The sequence below is a fragment of the Lepus europaeus genome, chromosome 16 (assembly GCF_033115175.1).
Source record: "Lepus europaeus isolate LE1 chromosome 16, mLepTim1.pri, whole genome shotgun sequence".
In the NCBI taxonomy this organism is placed as follows: Eukaryota; Metazoa; Chordata; class Mammalia; order Lagomorpha; family Leporidae; genus Lepus; species Lepus europaeus.
In genome coordinates, this window is record NC_084842.1 from 37,055,564 (window position 1) to 37,072,891 (window position 17,328).

General features: G+C 44.4%; 1 protein-coding gene across 2 annotated transcripts in view; it reads right to left on the reverse strand.

Moving 5' to 3' along the window:
- The window catches only part of GALNT7 (polypeptide N-acetylgalactosaminyltransferase 7), a 161,831-nt gene extending 144,792 nt beyond the window's left edge, over positions 1-17,039 (reverse strand). For both annotated transcript variants that reach the window (XM_062212831.1, XM_062212829.1), the window contains exon 1: positions 16,841-17,039. In XM_062212831.1, the coding sequence (XP_062068815.1) occupies positions 16,841-16,966 (126 nt within the window). In that variant the 5' untranslated portion in view covers positions 16,967-17,039. The remainder of the gene's footprint in view (positions 1-16,840) is intronic.
- Positions 17,040-17,328: the final 289 nt, after the last annotated feature.

Here is a 17,328-nt window from a genome sequence, read left to right on the forward strand (position 1 = left end):
TATTAGTCCTTTATCAGTTTCATAGTTTGCAAATATTTTTTCCCATTCTGTCAGTTGCCTCTTTACTTTGCTGTGTTTCTTTTGCAATGCAGAAGCTTCTCAGCTTGATATAATCCCATTTTTCAATTTTGACTTTGATCGGCTGTGCTTCTGGGGTCTTTCCCAAGAAGTCTTTGCCTATACCAATGTCTTGTAAGGTTTCCCAATATTCTCTAGTAATTTGATGGTACTGAGTCATAGATTTAGGTCTTTGTGATCCATCTGAAGTATTGTGTAAGGTGTAAGGTTGGGGTCTTGTTTCAAACTACCACATGCAGAGATCCAGTTTTCTCAGTACTATTTGTTGAAGACACTGTCCTTGCTCCAGGGATTGATTTTAGCTCCTTTGTTAAAGATAAATTGGTTGTAGAGTGTGTAGATTGATATCTGTTGTTTCTATTCTATTTAACTGGTCTATACATCTATTTTCTTTTTTTCAAGTACCAGGCTGTTTTGATTGTAACTACCCTGTAGTATGTTTTGAAATATGGCATTGTGATGCCTTCAACTTTGTTTTTTTCATATAAGATTGCTTTAGCTATTCAGGGTCTCTTGTGTTTCCATATGAATTTTAGCATTGTTTTTTGTAGATCTGAGAAAAATATCATTGGTATTTTTATTGGGATCTCATCGAATCTGTACATTGCTTTTGGTAGTACAGACATTTTGACAATATTTCTTTAAAATACTAAGGTATGGGGCCAGCACTGAGGCATAGTGGGGTAAAGCCCTGGCATCCCATATGGGCACTGGTTCAATTCCCAGCTGCTCCACTTCTGATCCAGTTCTCTGCTATGGCCTGGGAAAGCAGAAGAAGATGGCCCAAGCTCTGGGGCCCCTGAATCCACATGGGAGACCCAGAAGCTCTGGCTCCTGGCTTCAGATCAGTGCAGCTCCAGCCATTGCGGCCATTTGGGGAGTGAACCAGTGGATGGAAGACCTCTCTTTCTCTGCCTCTGCCTCTCTGTAACTTTGCCTTTCAAATAAATAAATAAATCTTTTTAAAAATAAAGTAAAATACTAAGATACTAGGGCCAGCACTGTGGCATAGTGGGTTAAGCCTCAGTCTGCAGTGCCAGCATTGCATGGGCACCAGTTTGAGTCCAGGCTGCGCCATTTCTCATCCAGCTCCCTGCTAATGTGCCTGGAAAAGCATAAAAGGATGGCCCAAGTACCTGGGCCCCTGTACCCATGTGGAAAACCCAGAAGAAGGTCCTGTTCCTGGCTTCATATTGACCCAGTTCCAGCTGCTGCAGCTATTTGGGGAATGGGCCAGTAGATGGAGGATCCCTCTCTCTCTCCCTCTCTTTCTCCCTCCCTCCCTCCCTCCCTCCAACTCTAGGTTTCAAATAAATAAATAAATAAATCTTAAAAAATATGAAGGTATTTAGAAGTTATCTTTTTTAGTATATTTTCAGAAGGGAATTTCAGAAATTTGTCAAAAGGTTTTTAAAAAATGTAAAAATTGGCCGGCGCCGTGGCTTAACAGGCTAATCCTCTGCCTTGCAGCGCCGGCACACCGGGTTCTAGTCCCGGTCGGGGTGCCGGATTCTATCCCGGTTGCCCCTCTTCCAGCCCAGCTCTCTGCTGTGGCCCGGGAGTGCAATGGAGGATGGCCCAAGTGCTTGGGCCCTGCACCCGCAAGGGAGACCAGGAGAAGCACCTGGCTCCTGGCTTCGGATCGGCACGATGCGCCTGCCGCAGCAGCCATTGGAGGGTGAACCAACGGCAAAAAGGAAGACCTTTCTCTCTGTCTCTCTCTCTCTCACTATCCTCTCTGCCTGTAAAAAAAAAAAAAAAAAAAAAGTAAAAATCAACCACCCTGATCTCCCTGGGGTGAATGCAAGTTTATTTTAATTGATCACCATCACAGAGACATTCTCTGTCAGCCTTCTCCGAATCCTCCAATTGTGGACTGAGAATTTTCTGATGCCACCACACAGGGAGCAACTATTAATGAAACTGCATGCCTATGTTTCCTCATTGTAGCAATCCTTTACTTAAATGTTAAAATATAATCATACATTTCAAGTGATCAAAATTTCCAATCTTGACAGTGATTTTTAATTAAAAAAAGTATCTACCAAAGTAGAAAAATCTACACATGTAAAGTAATAAGATTTCCATCATTTTTATTCCATTACTCTAAAAGCACTTTGTAGTCATTTATTCCATCCTATAATTGAGAGCCCATTTGCCAAAATTATAATGGATTTTTTATTCATTTCAAATCTTCTAGCAAGAATTAGTAGACTTTTGAACAAGAAGTTTTTAATGCTTCCTTTCAAAAGAAAAGATGTAAAACCCTGCAAATAGATCACAAGGGTAACAAATACTAAGACACATGGTATACCTTGCTTAAAAGATTAATTCTGTACGAGTAGGATCTGAAGAATAAAATAGTCTCATAAGAATTACATGGCAAAATGCTAAACTGCCAGAAGAAAAACTTGCTGGGGCTAAGTCATCCCAAGTAACCATAGGTAAAATCTATACCTAATGAGATAGCTATTTTAGAAAATGCCTAAAATTAGTTTTGACACAGCTACACAAAGTGGCCTTTGGTTTTGTAGGTCCACAGACTGCTGACAAAGAACTCCAGTATAGTACACTGTATCGAAGGGTAAATTTTTCTAGGTAAATAATTTGCTACACAAATTTTTTTTTTTTTTTTGACAGGCAGAGTTAGACAGTGAGAGACAGACAGAGATAAAGGTCTTCCTTTTTCCGTTGGTTCACCCCCCAAATGGCTGCTATAACCAGCGCACTGAGCCGATCTGAAGCCATAAGCCAGGTACTTCCTCTTGGTCTCCCATGCAGGTGTAGGGCCCAAGCACTTGGGCCATCCTCCACTGCCTTCCGGGGCCACAGCAGAGAGCTGGACTGGAAGAAGAGCAACCGGGACAGAATCCGGCACCCCAACTGGATCTAGAACCGGGGGTGCCGGCGCCACAGGCAGAGGATTAGCCTAGTGAGTCATGGCGCCAGCCACAAAGAAATATTTTTCCTTGCCAAATTTAACAATCAAGTAAATGAAATCTCTTATTTGATTGAACCTCACCAGATTGTTTCTGAGTCACTGCTGAGATGTTATAAAACTATCAGCTACAAATCTAAATGGAATTTCCCTATAGGGAAGGGTATCGTGGCACAGTGGATTGATTAAGCAGCCACCTAGGACATTCACATCCCATATTTGAGTTTCAGTTCGAGTCCTGGATACTCCATTTCCAATCCAGTTCCCTGGTAATATATCTAAGAAGCCAAAGATTATGGGTCCAGTTATTGAGTCCCTATCATCCACATGGGAGATTCAGATGGAGTTCCTGGTTCCTGGTTCCTGGCTCAGCCCTGGATGTTGTGGCCATTTGAGGAATTAACCACTGAATGAAAGGTGTGTGTGTGTGTGTGTGTGTGTGGAGAGAGACAGAGAGATAGACAGAGAGAAAGAGAGAGACTCTGCCTTGCAAAGACATAAATTAAAAAAAAAAAATACCAATTCCTTATCATTCTCCCTTCCTATTTTCTGTACCTGAACATTTTTACTCAGATCTTTGACATATTCTGGCAAAATGACACTGGCATGACTCACTTATATATACTGCTAATTTTGTTTCATGCTAGAGTTGAAAGGGAACTATTTTTGCAACAATAGATGTTAATAAAAATGAATATGAAATATTTACCTTGAATTAAACACTATAAAAAAAGTGAAGTGTAATAGTAAGTGCTGACAACTAAAGAACTTCTAGAGCACTTCAAGCATTCTTGTTTAGGGACTTTAGTCCTGCAATGTGCAACTGTATCTTATCATTCTAGTCTTTTACTGTTTAGCCTCTCAGAAATATATCACAAAAAAATTTCTCACAGAAGTATAAAGATATTGCATTAATGTTGTCAAAATACTTCTTCAAAAAGTGTTAATTCTGAGAACTCTGTAAAAGTGTTCAAAAGTGTCTGCTGTACTACATTCTAAATCTGAGACTACTGTTTTACTTCAATAACTACAATTAATAGGTTAGTTTTAAACCAAGGGTTCCAGCTAGAGTATACAGGTATTCATAAAACTGTAAAAGATACTTGCAAACCTTACTCACATTAGAGAAGTTTATAGCAGGTTTTATTTGGCATTTTTATTAAAAGGAAAAACCAGAAATCAAAGGAGAATTACAGGCCGGCGCCGTGGCTTAACAGGCTAATCCTCTGCCTTGCAGCGCCGGCACACCGGGTTCTAGTCCCGGTCGGGGTGCCGGATTCTATCCCGGTTGCCCCTCTTCCAGCCCAGCTCTCTGCTGTGGCCCGGGAAGGCAGTGGAGGATGGCCCAGGTGCTTGGGCCCTGCACTCGCATGGGAGACCAGGAGAAGCACCTGGCTCCTGGCTTCGGATCGGCACGATGCGCCAGCCGCAGTGGCCATTGGAGGGTGAACCAACGGCAAAAAGGAAGACCTTTCTCTCTGTCTCTCTCTCTCACTATCCACTCTGCCTGTCAAAAAAAAAAAAAAAAAAAAAAAGAATTACAAACACTAAAGCATATTATAAAATAATAAATAGAAATGCTGGGGATGGCATTTGGCATAGCAATGATGTCACTACTTGGAATACCTGCATCACATATCAGAGTGAACTGTTGTGTGGGGGAGGCTGAATCCAGAGAGGCCTAGAAGAAACTTCCTGAGCCTGCCTCAAATTTGAAAACCTGTCTTTAAGTTTCAAATCCCTGGTGGCAAACACCCCAGCCCCAGGGCGCCTTTGCCTAAGGATCATTAAGGTGGTAAATAGGAGTGGCTAAGACCCTTTTGCATCACATCACACCACCCCTGGGCCACATCCGCTCATTGGCTCTGTACCTCAGCTATATATACACCTCCCTTTTACAATAAAGTGAGACCCTGCCTCGACTGGGCTCCACAGCACGCTTGATTGTCCCCCGGGTTTGGGGAAGGCTGAGTGGCGGGTGGCGCACTTCCCCTCCTCGGACAAGGCAAGCTGTGGGCAGCCTACCTAATTCTCTGGCGGTGGCTAGGAACAGTCACCGCACTGTTGGAATCCAGGCTTCCGACTAGCTTCTGCAAATTCACACCCGGGGTGGCAACAGGTGGCTCAAGTACTTGGGTCCCTGCTACTCAGGTGGGAGACTCAGATTAAGATCTGAACTCTCGGCTTTGACCTGACTCCTCCTTGGTTGTTGCAGGCATTTGGGGGAGTGAAGTGGTGGATGAAAGACCTCACTCTCTCTCTCTCTCTACATAAAATAAAAATGAAAATTTGAATAAGAGAAAGAAATACTGATCATCTTTTCATAAGAATGACCACACACACAGTTTGGGCAGTTTCTCAATTAATTCCCATTTAATTAATACCAATTAGTTTTATAAGGTATACAACTTACCAATGAATACATAGTTTTCAAAGTAGCTCAATACAGAAACAATAAGGTATATTGTAAAATAATTTAATAAAGGTAATAACTACAAATACTAAAATGATGTTTAAGCCAGATACTCATTAAGTATGTAAGAATACTATGGAAAAGAATAGCACACCTCTTGGGGCCCAAATGAATCCCTAAACCTAGGGAATCAATAAAAATTAAAGATGGAAAAATTATTCGGTCATCTATTCTATACTCTTACAAAACAGTTCCCAATAGTATGTGATTTAATTTTAATTCATTTGGTTTAAGATATTCTTGCTAATAACAAATTCCAATTGCTTTGCTTAGAAACCTATTAGCAGACTGGCTGGTATTGATATAATACTGCAGTTAATTGCACCTTCTAGATTTGGGGAACCAGGCTGCTCTGCAGCAATTCTACAAACCTAATTAGACCACGTAACGTTAATTTTTTTCCACAAGTTTTAGTGTGCCAGGTTCTTGCAGTCAGTGAACTGGATCAGGTCTCCCTGTTGGCATGTTTAAATACTTCTGAGGAGCAGCACTTGAAAATGCCACGAAGGCTGGGGAGCCCAGGAGGGAATTTATAATGGTGCAGAAATGAGAACATTTCTCATTTTGAAATATTCAGGATTCCTAGCAAATGAAGCAACTGAAAGTTAGTTCTCCCCTGTCCAAAAAAGACTGAAGCCCAGGGTAATTGCAGTTCAAGCTGTCTCAGAGTTGCATTCTGAATCACAGGGCTGAACTAGAATTAAATGGTAAACCCCATTTTTAAAAACTAAGATTACTGAAATGCTGAGTATACAGTTTTGCGATTCTATTTTTTAAACACACATCAGCCATGTTAATATATTAGAAATCAAAAACTAGATAAACAATCTCAGGATGAAATTTCTTCTCCAATTTCAAATATTAAATGCTTTTTCTAGTCTTGGCTTTACAGTCCACTAGACTTCAGACTAAAACAGTACAATGGCAAATATGCTGTATAATCATAATACGTAAAATATTTGGTATTACATATAATCACAACTACATGGTTACAGTTCAACTTAAAATACATATATATACATCTGTCTATACAAATACAGTGGTGGGTAGGGGGAGGTGGAGAGGCACCCAGTATGTAGCACAGATATAACCAACAGGAATTAAGTTCCCTTTTGATAGTTACAGTTCTCTAATAAACTGTTGCTCTTTTATTTGTATTTTTCCCAGAGCAAGCATGACTATTAACTACTCAAATGCCTCACATGTGAGCTAGTTGTCTTGAGTCATTGTGTTTACTGCAAAACCAATACAGATGCTCCTGCAGTCCAGCCCTCTCTAGTGAAGTTTCACAGTCTCTCTGCTGCAACTTTCTCAGCTCTTGCTCAGACAGTGTAGCATTTGGATTTGTTGACAGCCCTGCCCTCAAGTTATTTTTGCTTGTTTTTTATAGGGCAATATTCTCTAATTATTTTACTTCTGCCTGTGCCTTCTTTCAACTCTCCTCCTGAAGCCTAAAAGAAGGCATTCTCCATGTCTCTTCCTGTCTACCTATACCTTTTGTCCATCCACAAGCTACAGTCCACTCCCTGACATCACGCTCCTGTGTGTGATTTGCACTTTCCAAACATTTCTGGTTACTATTCTGATCTCTACCTTCCTTTGACTGATCTGCATTTATAAAATTGTATATGCCCAAAGCAAATGTTTTTTCTTGGAGCCCCTAAAACAACTTGTCCTCTAGACAGGCACTCCAGATTCTCTACCCTACTGACATCTATCCAATCAGAAATTCTGGCCATGAAGTTGACCAATCTGCATTGGAATGCATCCTCTAGGTGATCCTGATGCCAAAGCAGGAGCACTCCTTCTCAAGGCATCAACATCCTTCCTTTCCCTTTCCATCAAGCATGTTCCTCCTCTCACCAGTGACACTTCGCAAGTCTACTTGCAAAATCTCTTTGTATTCAGTTTCTGGGTCCCTCTCCTAGTTTAGGCATTATTATATCCTAAGAGGTGATTCTCTCTTTCCTTGATTATATCTAATATTCTGTTTCCAGGTTAATGCATATTGCACAGACTATTCATAACTAATTCAAAGTCTTTGATGGCTCAGAACCTATTTATCTTTCTAGAGTCCTCTCTTCCATTCTTCCCCACCCTAATCCCATCTTCCAGCCATGTAGTCCCCAGGATTAGTCACGGTCCTGCATATTTTTGAATACACTGTTCCTCGGCCCTCATGTGCACATATCCTCCACATATGCTTTTCTGAGACAAGTTCGGACAGCACCCAGCCCCATAAACTAGATGCTGTGTTCTCTGTGGCTCCTTGGTCCAGTGTACATAGCTAATACACTTCTTGTCTTACCCACTGCAATTGTTTATTTATGTGGCCCATAAACTTGTGGGCAGAAAAGGTTATGACTCATTTTGTTTCTCTAGAACCACACATAGCGAGATGACCATAAAATTTGCTATCAAGCCCAGGGCACTTTTGAGAGTGAAAGGATAATAATGGCTAAAGGGCAACAGATGTAAACTAATATAATTACTCTAATAACAGACCACAGGAGCCAAACACGTCATCATATGGGTCCTGACTGCACCCTGGGCTTATCAAGTATTATACCCTTCCTAATCACACTGGCCTTCCTTCTACTCCTCAAACATTCCAGCCTCATTCCAATCTCAAGGATTTATGTGAAATTACCCTTTTATCCAAATATCCCTCTTGTAACATAGTTCATGTGAACTTGTCTTTGTTGTTAAAATCTGTAGTGTTGGGTCATAAAGCATAACACTGAAGTTAAAACACCTGAGATTGAATCCTGGCTGAATCACTACTGTGGACAAAGAGTTCACCTCTCTGTATCTCAGTAGTTTCATCTGTGAAGTGGGAATTAGATAAGACCTGCATTAGAAGGTTGTTGTTAACCTTAATTCAATATGTGTAAACTATTACTGCCATAATTATTTACTACTCTATAGTATATCCAATGCCTAGAGCAATAGACAGTACTAGTAGACACTCAATCCTTGAAATATTTGCTGAGTGAATGATTGAATCAAGAGTTAATAAGTCACTACTCCCTTACCTCTAAAAAGCTTCTCTGTTGAACTAATAAAACGCCAACCTAGTCCATTAGCCTTTTAATTCCCCTCAAAATGTGGTCCAAGCTTACTTCACCAATCTTGAATTCCACCAATTTTTCCAGTAAAACTGGATTTCTTTCAGTTCTCACTATATTCCTTTAGTCTGGAAGGTTCTTCCCTGCATTTTTACCTGGCCAAATCCCACTGACGCTCTGTTTTCCAAATACCATTCCCTTCCCTTTTCCCTCTGAATACCCATCTCCTACTGCTCTGTAAAACCTCCTTTATATGGCAGCTGATCTCACTTAAGAGATCTGAGGCCGGGGCCCCCTGCTGTGGCGCAGCAGGTTAAAGCCCCAGCCTGCAGTGCCAGTGTCCTATATAGGCTCCAGTTTGAGTCCCGGCTGCTCCACTGCCGATCCAGCTCTCTGCTATGGCCTGGGAAAGCAGTGGAGGATGGCCCGAGTCCTTGGGTCCCTGCACTCATGTGACAGACCCAGAAGAAGTTCCTGGATCTTGGATTTGGATCAGCTCAGTTCTGACCATTGTGGCCATCTGGGGAGTGAACCAGCAGATGAAATACCTCTCTCTGTTTCTATCTCTCTAACTCTGCCTTTCAAATAAATAAAATACTTAAGAAGAGAGAGAGAGATCTGAGGCTGTGTCCTTGACATCTTTGTATCTCCAAGGCCAGTCCTGTGTGTCACAGGAAGGCAGTTCTAAACACGTAACTTTGACTGAATGTAAAGTTTTGGGCTGAGAGGTGTTGTAAAATGGTTTGGCTTTATATTTCAAAAGAAAATTACTATTGTCAGGGCTGGTGCTATGGCACAGGAGGTTAATCCTCCACCTCCACTGCCGACATCCCATATGGGTGCTGGTTCGAGTCCCGGCTACTCCTCTTCCAATCCAGCTCTCTGATATGGTCTGGGAAAGCAGTAGAGAATGGCCCAAGTCATTGGGTCCCTGAACCTACATGGGAGACCCAGAAGAAGCGTCTGGTTCCTGGCTTCAGATCAGCACAACTCTAGCTGTTGCAGTCATCTGGGGAGTGAATTAGCGGATATGGAAGACCTCTCTCTCTGCCTCTGCCTCTCTGTAACTCTGCCTTTCAAGTAAATGATAAATAAAATCTTCAAAAATTTTTTAAAAATTACTATTGTAATATACACAACATTTCATTTGTGGCTAATAGGATCAAGAACTGAGTAACATCTTTACTATGTCAAAACTTTCCATCTCCTCCACCGTGCATTATCTCCATTGCCTGGAGCAATGGATGGCCATTAGTAAACACTCAACAAATTTTGAAATACTTGTTTAAAGGGTGCCATGTTTAGAATATCAATACATCTTTCAGTTCTTACAAAGAATTTTGTCCACATTTATGTATATTCTAGCTTCCTACCTTATTCCCTCTTTTACCTCACACCAAACATCTGTAAAATCCTTTCTTTCATAGCCTTTAATTAAGGATTTTAAATCTTTAATATAGCTACTATCTTCCTGTCAGACCATAACATTCATTTCCAGGAATGAGAATCAGAATTCAAAATATGAATTCAAATACCTTGCTTGATGTTGAATAATCATTTTCCTGCATTAAATAGCTACTGAAATTTTGCTGACAAACTCTTTTTGTTAACTCTGAAGACTTTACAAATATTTTTTACAAATGGCACAAGCTCAGCATTTTGCATTTCATTCAAGATGCATTATTTTCTCCCCCTCCTTGTTCAATTAGTTGATCTAACACAGCTTAGATATGAACATAAATGATATTCTATATTTTATTTCCCCAATCCACCCAGCCAGCCAAAGTAACAAAAGAATGATCCAAATCAACTGCTGTTCAACAGTTTTCATTCTCTTTATTAATAATTGCACACTCCCCAAATGGCTATTTTTAAACTTTCTCCACCTACTGGTTTTAACATGAACAAAACATATCCTTGTGATAACCTTCCTTTTACTTCCTTTTATTGCAGTAGGATTAAGAAGTGCTTTTTTTTTTTTTTTTTTTTACCTCCCAACTAGAACGTGAGCCCATGAAAGCAAGGACTTTTACTTCAATATTCTCAGTAATATTCACAGGGCCTTCTTGGAGCAGTTGGAACAAAACAGGGATGAATGGTAACAAGGCAAATGCCAAACCATACTTAGACCACTGACTGGGAAACAGCTGCACAGCCAATAGGGCAATTCTTAGGGATTTACCAAACATTTTCAGTGTCCCAATCTATGGAGGAAGCATAAGTGGATGTACTTTATTTTATATTACTTGAGAAAAAATGTAATACATGCATTCTGTAAACTCAGCACCAGGAGAGAGAAGGAGTCCTACAACACATGCCCTGGACCCTGGTGGCATTAATGGATAGACTAAACTAGCATTCAATATATACATTCTGTAAACTCAGCACCAGAGGAGATACATCAAGAGTGGCAACATGAATCCTCCATCTCAAGCACTCACAATGGGTAGGATGAGGCCTTGTTTGATTTGCAGGAACCTTTAGGAAATAGGAAGCCTTCAGATTTTCAAGTTGGAATGTATACAAAGACTTGCATTAACTTCATGTCTAAAAACTCCAGATTTCTTAACTTGGTGGTATGAGATTTATTGATTGTGAAGGGATGGGAGGAAATGGAGGGGTTGGGAACAGCAAAGAAAACAAAACCCAATCTTGAGGCTTATGTAGATTTGGGGAACTGAGAAAGCAGTTCAAGCACTATACTTGCAACAAGTCTAGTGCTCCATCTCCATTAGCATACATGAACTTCCACTTGAAATAAAACCTCACAGTCAAGGGCAGAATTTTTCAGGTTACAACTCATCAGCACTCTGGAATGTCACAGGCTAATCAATTCAGTCACTAATCCTCATTTAAGCTATACTCCTTTCAAACCTGTCAGCTTACACATCACATAGAAGCTGTAGACCTCCGGCGTCGTGGCTCAACGGGCTAATCCTCCACCTTGCGGCGCCGGCACACCGGGTTCTAGTCCCAGTTGGGGCGCCGGATTCTATCCCAGTTGCCCCTCTTCCAGGCCAGCTCTCTGCTATGGCCCGGGAAGGCAGTGGAGGATGGCCCAGGTGCTTGGGCCCTGCACCCGCATGGGAGACCAGGAGAAGCACCTGGCTCCTGGCTTCGGATCAGCAAGATGCGCCAGCCGCAGCGGCCATTGGAGGGTGAACCAATGGCAAAAAGGAAGACCTTTCTCTCTGTCTCTCTCACTATCCACTCTGCCTGTCAGAAAAAAAAAAAAAAAAAAAGCAGCAGCTGTAGACCTAAGAAGTGCTCCTAAACGAGTCCTACAATATACGCCCTGGACCCAGGTAGCATTACGGATTGACTAAAGTAGCACTTGCACCTACAGAGAATCATCAAATTACATACAACTTCTCACCAGTACTGAATATTTTAATAGAACCACCGAAGCTAAAGATCTGTAAACATTTCCATTACAAACCTTTATTTTCACAGACCTATGATTCAACTTTAAACACTTTGAGATAAATAGTGTCGGTTTCAGACACACCATAATTTACTTAAAAGAACTTTCTACACTTCACAAATCTCAATAGATGGTCTTAGTAAGTGCTCACCTTAAAATATCCAAGGGACAAAGCCTAAAGACATAAGGCTTCCCATAACCATAAAATACAATATAAGAACATATACATTTGGTTTTCAGAACTTCTAATAATGTAACAAATAATCTATCATTCTAGGCCTCCTGAAACATTCACTCCCACATCCAAATCCTGATATTTGGAATCTTTAACAGTGTCTTCAATCTACTTACTTTTCCATCTCTGCCTTCACCCTCCCAATCCAAGCAACATCATGTGCCACCTGAACTATTAAAAACTCCAAGAGGACTACTACTATATGCTCTATAGGCCAATGCACACTTCCTACAAGAAGCCAGAGTGGTTTTTTTCAAAAAACATATTGGACCATATGTCTTCCCTACTTAAAAACCTTCAGTAGCTTCCCATGCCCTTAAAACCTAATCCTTAGCATGTCTACAGGAGCCATACTTACCTTTGCAACATCATTCCATACCTTCATGCTCCAATTATATTGACCTCCTTCCAGTCCCTCCCTGTCTCAGGACCTTTGTACATACTGTTTCCTCTCAGGAATACCCCTCCTACATCCGGATAACAACTCTGCTTCAAATCCTTCAACTCAAAAGTTATTTCTTCAGGTGAGGCTTTTATGACCAAACTCTTCCATTTTCTCACTCCCTGACTCATGGCTTTTCTATATTTCCTACATGACATGAAGCACAATTTTGTATAAATTATGTACAATTATGTATAAATCAATGGAGCCTTCATTGATGTGTATTTTTATGTATATACTTCTTGCTAGACAAATATTCATCCATAAGGTCAAGGACAAGGAGTGGGGTTTTTTGTTTGTTTGTTTGTTTGTTTTAAGATTTGAGAGGCAGAGGCAGAGAGAGAGGTCTTCCATCCTCTGTTTCACTCCCCAAATGGCCAGAGCTGGGCCAATCCAAAGCCAGGAGGCAGGAACTTCTTCTGGGTTTCTCATGAGGGTACAGAAGCCCAAGGACCTGGGCCATCTTCTACAGCTTTCCCAAGCCATATCAGAGAGCAGGATCAGAAGTGGAGCAGCCGGGACTCAGACACCCATATGGCATTCTGGCACTGCAGGCAGCGCTTGCACCACAGCACCAGCCCCAGGAGTGCTTCTTTAACCACTAGCAATGTACCTGGTATACAATAAGCACTCAAAATTGTCTGACTACATAAATGGGAAAAAAAAATCACAATAGATTGAACAGTAGGGTCATTTTTCACACCATTCATCTCAGATAAAATGCCAGCATCAGAAACAGGAGAGAGACAAGAAACATGTTTCTCTTGACTCTATAAGTGGGCAGATCTAAAGCAAGATAGTACGGATTGCATTGGGCTTCAGTGTCTGAAATACTGACAGTGTAAGTCAAAAAGTGCCACAGGGTGGTTGGAGTAGAGCACACCCTACATCTGGTAAACTGGAGTGCTTTAGCCTATCTTAGGTGATTTAAAGGGATCCAGAACAGTCCAGTGTAGATTAGCATTCAAAAGAAGCAGAGGTCTCACAAAAGGAGGCAGTATCTACAAAATAACTGCAAGGGGCACTGCAATGCCCCGCAATCCCATATGGGGCAGGTTCCAGTCCCAGTGGCTCCACTTCTGGTCCAGCTCCCTGCTAATGCACCTGGAAAAGCAGCTGAGGATGGCCAAAGTGCTTGGGCCCATGCACCAACATGGAGACCCAGAAAAAGCTCCTGGCTCCTTGCTTTGGACCGGCCTAGCCCTGGCCATTGCAACCATTTGAGGAGTCAATCAGCAGATAGAATATCTCTATCTCTCACTCCTTTTTTATAACTGCCTGTCAAGTGGATAAATATTTTTTTTAGAAAACTTTTATTTAATAAATATAAATTTGGAAAGTAGAACTTTTGGATTATAGCAGTTTTTCCCCCCATAACCACCCTCCCACCTGTAAACCATCCCATCTCCTACTCCCTCTCCCATCCCATTCTTCATTAAGATTCATTTTTAATTATCTTTATATACAGAAGATCAACTTAGTATATACTAAGTAAAGATTTCAACAGTATACACCCACACAGACACACAAAGTATAAAGTACTGTTTGAAAACTAGTTTTACCATTAATTCGCATAGTACAACACACTAAGGACAGAGGTCCAATATGGGGAGTAAGTGCACAGTGACTCCTGTTGTTGATTTAACAACTGATACTCTTATTTATAACATCAGTGATCACCCGAGCTCTTGTCATGAGCTGCCAAGGCTATGGAAGCCTTTTGAGTTCGCCGACTTCGATCTTATCCCAACAGGATCATAGTCAAAGTGGAAGTTCTCTCCTCCTTTCAGAGAAAGGTACCTCCTTTTTTGATGGCCTGGTTCTTTCCACTGGGATCTCACTCACAGAGATCTTTCTTTTAGGTCATTTTTTTGCCACAGTGTCTTGGCTTTCCATGCCTAAGAAATTCTCATGGGCTTTTTAGCCAGAGTGGATAAATACGTGTTTTAAATAGGATATTCTAGGGCTACATCTCAAAAGTGCCTAGGTTAGTTTTCATTAAGGGGAGGTAACAGACCCTTGTTTATGCTCTTAAGACTTATAAACCATAGCTCAAATTGCTTAGATGACTATTTGCATGGACAGCTAAGCGTTTTGCTTTTCTGATATCCAAATGTTCCTAATATTAATCATGTTAATAAGTCTTAAAAATTGAGTGTCTTTGGCCAATGACAGAAAATACAATAGATCCACCAACTATCAAATCAGACCAAGAAATTCAAGATGTCACCACATCTGTCATGAGTTACTGAATGAAAACGATGGTTTATTTATCAGTACTAATAAAATATTTCAAGAGCTTTTAAAAGACCCCCAGCCAGCTGAACTAGGGAGTATTCTCAAAACGAATGGTTTTGTCAGTTTTTCCTCAAATTTTCTACCAGAAAACGAGAAGCTAACATTTCTACTTGATGACTTAAATATTCTCAGATAACTGCAATATTCAGTTTTCCTTTGCCAATAAATCATTTGAAAGCGAAATCATAAAAAGGTCACCACCTCTCCAGGAGAGATGAGAGGCTCAAAACCACAAACATATTGAAAAACTTAAAAAAAAAAAAATCAGCATCAACTTAGATGACCCGGATGAGAATCTGTCCCAGATATTACAAAGGGACTGCACAATATTAATGACCTCAAATACTGAAATTTACATATTAAATGACAATGCAGGCAAGAACCGATACGGTGCCCTCCTCCTACGATTCTTACTCTTGAAAAGACGACACTGCCTTTCAACCTAACTTCCCAACGTTAACTTTCCAAAATGAAAAGTTAATAAAAATTAAAAAAAAAAAAAAGGCTCACGTAGATGCAACGCCAATCACATCCCAGCAGAGAGCGGCTCCCCCGCCTCCCTGTGGCCCTGAAGCCCTCACGCCCCCTCGCACCTCCACCCACACAGCTGGCCCCGGGGAGCATCCCAGGTCCGGCAGGAGGAAGGCCGGGGCTGCAACAGCCTAGCTCGGGGAGCCGGGTCAGGGTGGGGGACGAGGCCGGGACACCGCCCACTGCTGAGGCGCAGGAGCCGCAGTGGCCGCGGCCCACGGCCCGCGCGGCGCGGCTGGCGGTTAACTAATGTTCCGAGGCGCCCGACTAAACCCTCAAAAGCCAGGGAGCGTCACGGCTAACACTCGCGTCTCGGGGTGGCAGACAAATGCGTCCCATAGGAGCCGCCGGGAGCTCCGCGCCGCCGCGCCCCGCCGAGCGGGACTGAGCGAGCCGACAGCCAGCGCGGGGCGGCCAGGCGCCGGCACAAGTTAGTTTTCCGGCCCGAACAGCCCAGCCGCAGCCCGGGAAGAGGAACTGGCTCCCAGTCCCCCGGAGAGCCCCGAAGCGCCGCCCGCAGGGAAGGGGCTTCCCCAGGCGCTGGGCGCGCACCGAGAGGGGCGGGGACGCCCCTGCCAGCCACCCCCGGCCAGCCGCTCCTCCCTCCGTGCAGTGAAGCGAGAGGAACGGCCGGTCCAGGGCGAGGCCTCGGCCGCCCATCGCACCCGGTCTCCCCGCCACCCGAGTGGAGGGGGAGGCGGCGCTCTCCGTGAGAGCTGGAGGCGGGGCGCCATCGCCCTCCCACTCCCCGGCGGGCGGGCGGACGAGCTGGGGAGCCCCGGCAGCGAGCACCCCCGGACGGGCGGTGGCGGGGGGAAGGCTGGACCAAGGGGCCTGCTGCCCCGGCCCCACGGCGGCGGCATCTCGCCTCCGCCAGGCCTGCACGAGCCACAGGCCGCAGCCTGGACCAACCCCGCGTCTCCCCCTAACCCCTCACGACCGGCACCGGAGAGTCGGACGCTGGGCGGCCGCGGCCCCCGGGAACCGGGTCTCCCTCGGTTCCTCAGGGCAGTCTCTCCCGGGGTGTGAGGAGAAGCCGCCTAAGCCACCGCGGCAGCCGCAGCAGGAGCGGCGCGGGTGCCGGCGGCGGCGCCCGGGGCGGGGAAGCGAGGGAGGAAGGGGCGGCCAGGGGGCGGGCCGGCAGCGGCCAGGGTGGCCTGGGTGCGCGGGGCTCGGCGCCCCCTCCGTGCCTGCACTGCGCCCGCACCACCTGCGGAGCTGCGGCGCCAACGCCACGCCGCGACCCCGCGGCCCCCCGCTCCCGCCACACACACACACACACACACACACGCGCGCGCGAACAAAACAAGTTGCGGGTCGCCGCCACCGGAGGGGGCCGGGCGGGTCACTCACCCTCATCCTGCTCAGCGGGCTCGGGTCGTCCGGCCGGGAAGAGAGGGAAGACCAGAGGACCACCAGCCCCAGGAAGCTTCCCACTACCAGCAAACTGCGTAAGATGAACCCGATCTTCAGCCTCATCTTCCTCCGGCGGCGAGAGACACACAGCCCGGCGCAGCCGCCGCCACTGCTCTCCCCTCCCTCCTGCCCCCTCCTCCGGCTCGCCTCCTCCTTCTCTTTCCCCCACCCCTGCCGCTCCGGCGGCCGCCCTCTCCGCGCTGCCTGCCCTTTTCAGCTTCAGATCCGGAACTCCCCTCGGCTCTACCTTCCCCCGGGCTCTTCCCTCCGGCCCCTCCCCGCGGCCCGCCGGCTCGGACCGCCGCCGCCGCCGCCCCCTCCCCTGCGGCTGCCTCCGCAGAGCCCGGGCCGCCCGGTGTCCTCGCGCTCGCGAGCTTCCTCCCTCTCCGCGCCGCAGCCCGCGGCTACCTGGCTGCTAACTAACT